Source organism: Canis lupus, chromosome 3 (genome assembly GCF_011100685.1).
Source record: "Canis lupus familiaris isolate Mischka breed German Shepherd chromosome 3, alternate assembly UU_Cfam_GSD_1.0, whole genome shotgun sequence".
NCBI lineage: Eukaryota > Metazoa > Chordata > Mammalia > Carnivora > Canidae > Canis > Canis lupus.
Window position 1 is genome coordinate 18468418 of NC_049224.1, and position 11778 is coordinate 18480195.

Genomic DNA, 11778 nt, shown 5'->3' on the forward strand with positions numbered 1-11778 from the left:
CAGAGAGATGCTCCAGGAAATGCCTTTTTAAAGTCACACATTTTGCTTTAAAAATCACAAACAGGAGAGGCACCTGAGTAGCTCAGTTGGTTAGGAGTCTGACTCCTGATTTCAGCTCAGGCCATGATCTCAAGGTTGTGAGATCGAGACCTGCGTCAGGCCTGGTGTTAGGTATGGAGTCTGCTTAAGATTCTTTCTCTTCCTCTCCATCTGTCCCTCCCCATCCCAGTCTTTCCCCTTCTCTAACAAACAAATATTTTTAAAAGTTTAAAAACCATATACAGAAGAAAGATAGGAAAAATTCCATTATTTGGTAAGTAGCCATTTGAGTAAAAGAAAAAAAAAATTAGACTGACCAATTTTGCCAAATATGGTACGCAGACCAAGTCAAGTGAAATAAAACATGTAATTCTTTAGCATACTGCATTTACTTTATAAAATAAATACAATGAAAACATAAATGGCAAAAACCACTTATCTGTCATTCTATCTAGAGAAAATATACATACATATAAATTTCTATTTATCTTAAAAAATATCACAAGGAATAAATAAAATGGATATATTTAAATGTATATATAATACATATTTAATTTATATATGTATTTAAATGCATATATAAAATGCATATAGATATAAGGTGTGCATTGTTTGGAGGCAAAGATGTTTTTGAAATACTTGGTCATGTGTGAGGAAGCATGTGTTTGTGAATGAATACTCTGATTCCCATATATTTGCAAAGAGCTACACTGATAATACTATTTAAAACATTAATATATTTTTACCTTAAAACTTTCTAAAAATAAAGGAGAAAAATAAGTCGTATCTTACATTTTCAAAAAAAACTATAGAATTCTAAATCTAGGATTTTTGAAAAATACAAAGAAGATATAGAAGGCTATGAAATGAACTGATCAAAAGGAAAATGCTAATTTTCGATGGCTTGTTTCCTAGTCTCTAAGCCTTTTTGTCTGGGTTCCTTAAGCATCTGCTAAATCAAACTGCCCCATTCATAAAGAGTCGTTCTTTGCTTTCAGACGGTCTGCAACTGGGACAGCACATTAGTAAACCCCAAGCCTGCCAGAAGTTGTATCTCAGACTAATGTATTTAGCTGTGAGGGTTAGTGAAGAATGAGGAGCTCATGTCTCAGATTCTCCTTTCTTCAGTTTCATTCAACTTTCCATGCAGCATCTGATGCCTCCTATTCTTGAGTTGCTCATCCATTATGTACTGTACAAACTACACAACCTTCTAATTTCAACCAGCCTTCCAGAACCTACAGCTGTTTTGAACCTCGAGGAACTGTGTCAGTGACTAATAACGTCTTTTTTTCTAAACTGTTAAATTAACTGTCTGCACTGTAAGACCTTTTGTTTTTTAACTGAATACAGAGAGAGAAAGAATTGAGTCTGGAATTAGTGGTGCAAACACATTTCTTAATCGGCATCACCAAAATTTAGATATTACACGCTTCTTCAAGTTTCCACTTTTCAAGTATCAACAAGAATAAAATCTGTCTTGTTCATATAGAATGCTGAAAATAGCTCTGCCAATACCTGATCCAGAGAAGGTCCTTAATAAGGTTTTGTTTACCAAGAGATTCTCTGCAGCTACTTAGATAGAGATATTGGATATTTTCAAAAGACTAAAAGCTTAATAGAAAGGTTACTAATATTGGCAGAGATATGGAGGGGTCTGTATCCACAGTAAAAACTAGTCTTGAGAAAGCATGAGAAAATAAATCGGAAAGCTAAAATGGGGATAGAAAAGTTCTCCACAACTCAAAATCAATGTTACTGCATCGCCAGTCCTTAAACTCACCTCGCATCACTACAACAATTACAAGAATGTCAAGATGCCCAGGCTTCCATGAAAGCAAAAGCAACTGTAAAATCTGTGCTTCATTTCACTTGGGTTAGTAATTTGGTTCTCATATCACTTGTGCCCTATGCAAGACTGGAGACAGACAGAAGGGAGAACTGAATACTGACGTACCTTAAACATATGTTATGAATTTAAATGTTTGTGCTCCCCCAGAATTCATGTATTGAAAATCTAATCCCCAGTGTGATGGCATCTGGAGATGGGACCATTGAGAGATAATTGGGTCATGAGGGTAGAGCCCTCACGATGAGATTAGTGCCTTATAAGAAGAGAGGCCACAGGGCTTGTTTCCTGCCCCCTCTCCACTATGAGGGGATGCAGCAATAAGACATCAGTCTGCAAACCAGGAAGAGGACTCTCACCAGACACTCTCCATGCCGGCACCCTGACCTAGGACTTCCCAGCTTCCGGCACTGTAAGAAATAAGCGTCTGTTGTTTAAGCCACCAGTCTATGGTATTCTTTATAGCAGCCTGAACTAAGACAATGCATATTAATGAGATTGCTCTGAATCCAAAGGACACGGACAGCAGAAAAGGCAAAAGACAGAGCTGACACCAAAAATAAAAACAAAAAGCTCCATTAAATTCTGAAACTCCTCTTGACAAGTTATTATCTCCCAGAGACTCTTGAAATCCTAAGTTTGGGAAATGCTACCCTAAGTGCAAACTGCTAAGATTAGTAACTTCCAATACACTTCCATGTATTGTTAGGACCAAAATCATGTGACATATTTTTTATAAGGCCAAAAGTATACCTTTTTAAAATTTTTCTAAATATATCTCCAAATGTGAATTTGGAGCATTCTATTCCCTTTAAAATTTTTGTTCAACATGGCCAGAGCCATGGGCTGGACCACATGCTCAATTCCACTTCACAGATCCAAATGGCCCATCTGGCCACTCATCTCACAAGGGGATCCCACAAGCCACAGGGGAAGCAGATACAACTGTGTACAAGGCCATGTTCTCTTCATTCTTCAGTCCAAGAGAAATTCAGGGGTCCTCCAAAGAATGGGTTATCCTCATAGACAGAAGTATGCATCACACCATAAGTTCCCCATTTTGAGGGGACACACAAAATAATAATAATAATAATAATAATAATAATAATAATAAAAGATGAAGAACAGAATCTCCCACTGCTAGTGACAAAGCCTTTAGAAACAATGGCAAAAGGTCTCCCTCTGGGTCCACGTATTACAAAGAAGTATCCTCTATATACTGATAAATCATATATCCCCATAACAGGTCACCTACTAGACCCCCTCCCCTAGGAGTCCTCAAGAAATACACAAATGGTACCAGCATGAACAGTGGCCCAGTTGAAAACAAATTTTAAAAAAGACAAGTCTTCGAATAAAAGGGCCTACCCCACCAAGTGCTAAGCAAAGTGGGACACAGTCCTGTAGAATTCAGAACACCAAGAAGATTAAAAAAATAAATTAAAAAAAGCTTCCAGGGATAACAAGCAAGTTACCTAAAAAAGTAAATAATGTTTCCCCTCAAATTTCTCATTAGCAACTGTGCTATAAGACAATACCTTTCAAGTTCTAAAGAAAAAAAATATTGTTATTATTATTATTAGAGAAGGAGAGAGAGACAGAAAAGGGAGGAGAAGCAGAGGGAGAGAGAGAATCTTCACTAAGTGTGGAGCCCAACGTAGCTCTCAATCTCACGATCCTGAGATCATTACCTTAGCTGAAATCAAGAGTCAGATGCTTAATCAACTGAGCCATCCAGGCACTCTCCCAAATTATTTTAATCTAAAAATTTCTACCAAGCAAAATTATCAATGTGAGTTTGAAGTTTTGTTTTTAGCTTCTCAAAGACTCAAAAAGTTTACCTTGTAAACTCCTTTTCTGCACATGTATTTGAGGAATATATACTACAACAAAACCAAAACACAATCCACGTAGGAAAAATCAAGAGATCAAGATAATTCAGGAGCTCAGTAAAAACCATCCCAAGTAGCAGGTGTGAAGTAAGTGTAGAAAGTAGTTAGTACGGCTAAACTCACCCTCCAACATATACAAAACAGCTGGAAGCTATAATGTGGTGAGGGTGGCATATAGGAAGGGAGCAGTTAGAAATACTACAGAAGCAAAAATAAGCCATAAAACAAAGTCTAGGCAAAAATATGAGACCAATTTAAATATGTATGATTCAAAAAAATTAATGGAATATGAAATTTCATTTGACATATATTTCAGTTAGCAAGGTGTATGGTGATACAGGATGATAAACTCTTTATCAACCCACTCATACTAGGTGAATCTGTATTAAATTTATTTACATAACCAAAATTTGATAACCACCCTTTATTGCTTTCTAATTTTCAGAATCAATCAATCAATATCAAATCCATGGAAAACAGAACCAAACTAACATAAGTAAGTGCAGATTTTTTTTAATTTTGGCAATAAAAATAATGTTTTGGTTAATAAAATTTAAGAAATAAAAAAAGACAAAGTGGAAGAATATGTTAGGGGGCCCTAACTTCTTTTTATTAAGAAGATAAGAATCCAGAGATTCTATCAGTAGTTAATAGACAAAGAAATAGATTTTAGCATGTTACTGAAAAATATCTACACAATCTTTCTCATATTGCTTCTTTATTTCTGTAATGTTTCTTCTGCAGCATCCATTATGAAAAAAACAGTATTTATCTACAAACCCTATTCCTATGTCATATTTTCCCAAACCAACTCAAAAGAATGGTAGACCTCTTTCTCTTTCTCTCTCAATCTTTCCTCTCCTCCCCTTCCTCCATTAACAATCTGTGCTACTCCATTATGTTACCCATTATTTTCTAACCTGCATTTCAAGTTGGTGTACTTTTATCACCTGATTAAAATATTAACTTTAGTAGAACTCTGGTTTTATTTATCCTTATATGACTTAGGAGCAGAAACAGTCTCTCTTTGGACTCCCTCAACAAATTTTAGTAACCAATGGTAGATCCAAACTGTAAACGTGGACAAGATAATGGTTAGTTAACTTTCTCACACAACGTTTAACCAACATTGAAATTGTTTTAATTATTAAAGTACCTTTACTAGGAAGTGGGCCCCATTTTGAAGGAATGCATCATTTCTTATTGGTAATTTTGTAGTGACTTGGGTCTTTCGTTCTGGAAAAATGAGGTTATTTCTCCTGGACATATTTAAGATGCCATCTTTTGCTCGCAAAGGGTCCACAGCTCCAGCCGGAATATAAAGTGCAGAATAAAACATCTTCACATCTCCTTTAGTTCCTCCTTGTCTTGTGAAGCTCAGGGATAAATATCGTTCACCTGGGCTACTTTCAATCTTCTGGTTTTCCATAGGAAAAAATGTTATTAGGCCATAAACATCATCACTATCCTGAATGTAGAACAAAAGCTGCAGATAGAAAAATAAAATATTAAAATGTAGAATTCTCACAGCTGAGAATATCAAACTGTGTAATATCTAGGCTATTCTGATTTTTACTATTGATTTACATGTCATATCTAAGGATGATCACTTTTTATATGCAACAGAGTAAAAGGTGAATCAAAAACAGATTTGATAACTTTCCTAATGTATTGTTCATGGAATTTTTTTTGAAAAGTAAATCTTTTGTTTACAGAACAATCTTGAACAACAGAAACAAACGCCATTTCCAAAACCAGTGTTGTTCCTGCTTCATCAAACTAAACATAGAAGTGATTTGTGTGATCACATTCTTTGGCTCTTCTGTGACACAGAAATATGTATACAAGTAAAGCATAACAAATGATCTACCTCAGCTGGCTCGCTCACTTCTGCACCTCCTCGTATTGTATGAGGCAAAATCCGAAGTAGATAAGCTTCTGCCTCTTCTGGAAGATCATCATTAACTACAGTAAGAGGAATTGATGCCAACATCTGCCCTTGTGCAAAATGGAGAACTCCAGAACTTGGTCTGATATCTGCTGTTACTGGTGAGGGATCACTGCTATTCCGTGTCAATTCCCAGTTCACAGAAATATTCCCATGGGTGCCACCATTTCTAACCACTGTAATTTCTTCAAATCTAGAATTTTAAAGAAATATATATGGTTACATATTATACTGTGTTTCCCTTAGCTAGGCTTTTTCAATGTCAACAGGGCCATCGGATATTGGCAAAAGCAGAATCCATATAATAAAGAATGAATGGTGATTTTTAATATGAAAGGGTAGACACATAGATGTGTCCCAGGAGTCTATCATAATATAAGTTAACTTGCATATTTAAATCACTCTGAAAATAAGAAAGAAAATAGGGAAACCATGGTGGAAGCTCATGAGAGTTCAGCACTATGTCCAACATCACAAATACTAAATCTTAGAATAATACATTAAAATAATTATAGTAGAAGGTTTAAAATAAACCATACCTTGATGTTGTATCTTCATCAATTACAACTGTCCTTTCAAATAAGATACTGTTGAATGAGAGGACTCCATAAGGTTTGTCATTTGGCTTAATGGTGATTTGCACAATAGAAGGGCCTAATAGCACAGCATCTCCCTGCAAGGTATCTTTTAGTAATACAACATGAAATGACTCAGCAATCTCTGGAATGGTGTCATCAACTATTTGAAATTTTAGGTGTGATTCATGAATAAAAGGTGGAAAAACAATTGTTGTGGTCGGCTGAAGATCAATGAAGTCTAAATTTTGTTGGGCATGTGCTGTTGAATTCCCAGTTATAATAACATAACTGATTGAAACTTCATATTCATCAGATCCAATCAGATTCCCATTGTCATCTTTTCCACGAACCACTGGAATTAGGAGTATGTGGTCTTCCTCAGGGACCAAATAAACATTCTGAAGGAATCTCACGGGACTATCATTTTTCTTAATGATTATCTCAACTGAGCTCCTAGAGGTGTTGATCTCAGCTCCTCCTTCTACACTTTTCAGTTGAATAAAAAATATTTCATCATTTTCTGGTACCTATCAAAAAAATATAAACAGTAGCAAAAATATCAATAGCCAAAATATCTGCAAAGAAACCAAAGTGTACCAAGTCACTATGATTCAGTACAAACACAGAAACAAAAAATGTTTTAACTGAAGGGAGCAGATACAGAGGCTTGTCCATATATATTTTGGATAGGGAAGGAAAAGTTCATAAAGCAATGGTATGGTCAGGTATTAAAGCAAAGGCATAATGTCTTTGAACCTGATCACTCTTTAGGTAATGCTAATGATTTGACAGTAAAGCTGGACATAAAATTTAATGGTTTTATCAAATTGGTAGTGTCAGAAGTAACATGACAGTAATCCAGTAATAATATATAAGAACTTTTAAGAATCTGGAATGGTATTATTATAGATATATAATATCTAAAAATCTGGAAAACTACATTAAACATCACATGCAAACTGTTTTCAACCATGTGAATTATTCTTCTTTTCTCTAAATGATATCTAATTCACAAGATAATCATATCAAACCAATCATATGATTTCCAAAATATACATCATGCCTCTGGAGAACAAGCTATATAAGAGTCATTATCAGGCAAATGATGACACTGTTAAACTTTTCTTTTTCTTTTTTTTTTTTGCAACTGTATAGAAATCCTAGGGATAATCTTCACTATGCTGTTTATTTTTTTAAAAAGATTTTATTTATTTATTTGACAGAGAGAGAGAAGCGGGGGAGCAACAGAGGGAGAAGCAGGTTCCCCTAAGCAGGAAGCCTGTTGTGGGGCTTGATCCCAGGGCCCCAGGATCATGACCTGAGCCAAAGGCAGACACTCAACTGACTAAGTCACCTCAGCACCACATAAATTCTATTTTATGAGTGAAAGGGAAAAAATAAATCTTTTTACCTCTACAGCAATATAAGAGGTAAGGCTATTTATCTAAAACAAAAAGTGCTATGTTTTGATTGATGATGTTTTTATTGCCCAATTTTACTGAGGAATAATTCAAATATAATTGTAATATATCTAAAGTGTACACATGATGGTTTGATGCACATATACATTTTAGAATAACTGCTGAGATCCAGAGAATTAAAACATGCATCACCTCACATAGTTGATTCTTTTGGTGTGAGTGAGTGAATGCTTATGATCTGCTCTCAGCAACTTTCAAGTATACAATACTGTATTATTAGCTGCAGGCACCATGCCATACATTAGATCTCAGAGGATGATCTTTTAAGTTTCTATTTAAAATGTATAATAAATTGTTGCCTTAAATTATAACCTTTTCAAGTATTTAAAAACAAAAGGTTTTTATTAAAGAACCAGACGAAAGAGAGTTATCAATGCCACCTAATATTTTGTTTTTTCAAGAGAAACAATTTCTAATAATGTCTTCTAATTCATTTGTTTTTCTTCCCTGGGGATTTGTTGTGATGTGTCTTTATGATTTTTTTGTAGGAAGATAGAGAGATGGTTATAAGTTCCCAGCTATGTTATTATCTCTTTTTTTCTGATACTACCAAGATTATTTCATAGAAAAGTTATGTTTTCTCTCATTTAGTTCACAAGAGATATCTTTGCACATTATTGTTCAAATCCATTTTTTTCTTAGTTGAGCTGTGTCATGTATCTCAATCCTTGGTAACTTCAATGAGAAATGTAAACAATTAAAGCCTTCCCATGAATACGAACATTTAAAATATCCAAACAAAATAACACCAATTACAGTAGAATTTTTTTTTGTTTTTATAGTAAAATCATAGTAAATTATAGTAAAATCTATCCAGCATGGGATCCCTGGGTGGCGCAGCGGTTTGGCGCCTGCCTTTGGCCCAGGGCGCGATCCTGGAGACCCGGGATCGAATCCCACATCGGGCTCCTGGTGCATGGAGCCTGCTTCTCCCTCTGCCTGTGTCTCTGCCTCTCTCTCTCTCTCTCTCTCTGTGACTATCATAAATAAATAAAAAAAAAATTAAAAAAAAAAAATCTATCCAGCATAAGGATAGGTATAGCACTACCTCAGCTCAAAGCTGAAATCACTAACAAAAATCAATTATCAAGGTTTATAAAATGCTCAAGTCTTAGTATTAAATGTGGTTGCCAATTATATTCAGGTTCATCAGCTTTTAGATATACAATTTAATATAAAATAAATCAGGAAAATATTAACCAAATAGATTCCAAAATCACTATTTATATCTAAAGTATATACTAACTAGTTAGTACAATACGCTAACTTTACATAGGACTATGTTCTTGAATAATTTCAAATACTGAATACAATTTAATACTTGACATAATGTTCTCTAACATGCCTGTACTACAGGCACGGTCCCTGTTCCACTGAAGCATTTAACATTATCTCACCTCATCATCAAGTACTGTCAAGTTATAAACTACTGTTGCTCTGCCAGGGGGAAAGGTGATGTTTCCTTTAACTGGGCTCAAATCTTCTTCAGGTGGATTTGGGCCACCCTCTACCTGCAAAGAAACACACAGTGCCATCAATAAACACAAAATTTTCACAAGAGTATGAAAGCATTGCTGTGACTTCGACTAACAAAAATCTGAAGTTTACTTAAAACCCTTTTGCCAGGGCAGCTCGGCTGGCTCAGCTGTTTAGCACTGGCTTCAGCCCGGGGCGTGATCCTGGAGACCCAGGATCGAGTCCCGCGTTGGGTTCCCGGCATGGAGCCTGCTTCTCCCTCTGTCTGTGTCTCTGCCTCTCTCTCTCTGTGTGTCTCTAATGAATAAGTAAATAAAATCTTAAAAAAAAAAAAAAAACCCTTTTGCCAGAAGAATTATAGAAACCGTATGTGAGTCTGCCCTTCTAGTTAACAGTCAAGGCCTAAAAAATAGTTATAGATCTTGACTATAATCACATTAAACTACATGGTTTCCTAGAGCTTTCTTTTCTTCTCAGCCATTATATTAAACCTGAGGGGAAAAAAATCTATCTTTTCTTAAGAGGAAGGTGCTCAAAATTGGTAAATTCTCTTAAGTAATATAATCAAATGGTAGTACCACTACTGACTGTGTAACATCAGGCAAGATATTAAAAAACTCTGAGTGGCACTTTCCTCATCCTCAAAATAGGCATAGTAACAGCCACTTCACAGGCTAGATGTGAAGATGCAATAAAATCATTCCTTTTGAAAAGTACTCTGTGCTTGATCCTTTTCACATGCTAAGGCTATAGCAGGGAACAAGCAAGCTCCCTACCCACAAGGACCTTACATTTAATGAAAGGGAAAAATGACAAATAAATATGTATTTTTCAGATGATGATAAGTATTATGGAGAAAAAATTAAGAAGGGCATGAAGGAGACGGGGCTCTGGGAAGAGACACTGGTTTTATGTGAACTAAGAATCAGTGTAAAGCACTTAAAACAGTAATATGGCAACATTAAGTGCTTAGTAAATGTTAGTTGTAATTATTTCTATAAAACAAAGGCTCAAGACTCAGGAAAGTGACTCTAGACATCCATAAAATAACATTCAGAATTTGTGATTTTGTTTATCCTTTCCACAGCCAATTTTTTTCCAATTCTTCCCACATGTATTCAATGCATTTTCAAAAATATACTGCATAAGCACATATTTTTAAGCACATGAAACATTCCTTAAGGCTTCCTTTGTAGAACTTGCAAGACTATTGCATATTTAATTAGGTTACAATGTTTTTCATGAATTACTCTCTTATGACATTTTATTTTTTTATAAAATTAACATAACCATTCTATGATGGAAGTCTCCACAAGCACAAGAAAAACTCTTGACATGATATCTTACTCATGTCAAATGCTGTAACATCTATGGACCTCCATGGTGAAGTGTGACTGCTCTTAACAGCATCCATTTGAGAATTTTTTTAAATGGGGAATGTAAATGGGGGAAGACTAGACATCAAATAATTTTACATAAGCCTAAGTAATCCATGGGCATTTTTAAAATTTATTCCTTGAAAAGGTTTATCATAAAGATTCTTTTAAAAAAAGATTTTATTTATTTATTCATGAGAGAGGCAGAGTGAGAGGCAGAGATATACGCAGAAGAAGAAGCAGCCTCCCCACAGGGTGCCCGATGTGGGACTCAATCCCAGGACCCTGCGATCATGCCCTGAGCCAAAGGCAGATGCTCAACCCCTGAGCCACCCAGGAGTCCCTATCATAAAGGTTCTATGAATTTTACAGGATTAACATTACTATTATTTTATGTTGTGGTTTATTACTGTCCTTGTATATAAAATGATAAATTGTGTTTCATGATAGTATACTGTATGTGAGCAGCAAGCAAAACATTTTTTATTAACCATAAAATTTATCAGATATTTACTTTTATTTCATTTTTATTAAGGGCCATGCTTATTATACAAAAGACCTTAATTTTTTAAGTTACAGCCACCTGATACAAACTCTGAAGTCTTACCATTTAAAGTAATTTCAGAGTATACTTACCTCAAAAGTCACAGTGACCATTCCATAAGTCCCTTTTTCTCTGATGAGAGTAAGAGGCACAGATTCATTTCTGCCCCTGGGCTCACTCACTGTGACTGAAAAAGGCTATTGGGAAGAGCAAAGGCAATCAGGCACTCATCAACCAGAGGTAGAAGTGGTACAAATTGTTACCTTAGAAATACTGTATTTACATAGACAAATTAATCTACATGGTACATGGTATGCTAAGAATGTGGTAGCATTCCCAGCATTAATAAACTGCAGCTAATAAAAATGCTTAAAAGGTTCAAAATAATAGTGTAAAGGGAACATAAAACTAGTCGGGCAAAAGATGCAAGTTCCTGCCCTGGTTCTACCATTCATTAGCTAGCTGCTTTGCTGAAGGATCTTAAAGGTCATCTAGCTGAAAGATGAGAAATTCAAAAGCTCACAAGGGCCCTGGATGTCCCAAAACCAAGTTGTGTCTCCACACCAGAGCAGCTCATTGGGACCACCCACTGGGA

General features: G+C 35.4%; 1 protein-coding gene across 1 annotated transcript in view; it reads right to left on the bottom strand.

The window, feature by feature from the left end:
• Nucleotides 1–11778, bottom strand: part of ADGRV1 (adhesion G protein-coupled receptor V1) — a 518581-nt gene that overhangs the window by 468209 nt on the left and 38594 nt on the right. Inside the window, exons 5-9 of the mRNA XM_038532347.1 lie at nt 11276–11380; nt 9185–9298; nt 6268–6833; nt 5651–5921; nt 4937–5266 (exon numbers count right to left, since the gene is read on the bottom strand). Of these exons, the coding sequence (XP_038388275.1) occupies nt 4937–5266; nt 5651–5921; nt 6268–6833; nt 9185–9298; nt 11276–11380 (1386 nt within the window). The remainder of the gene's footprint in view (nt 1–4936; nt 5267–5650; nt 5922–6267; nt 6834–9184; nt 9299–11275; nt 11381–11778) is intronic.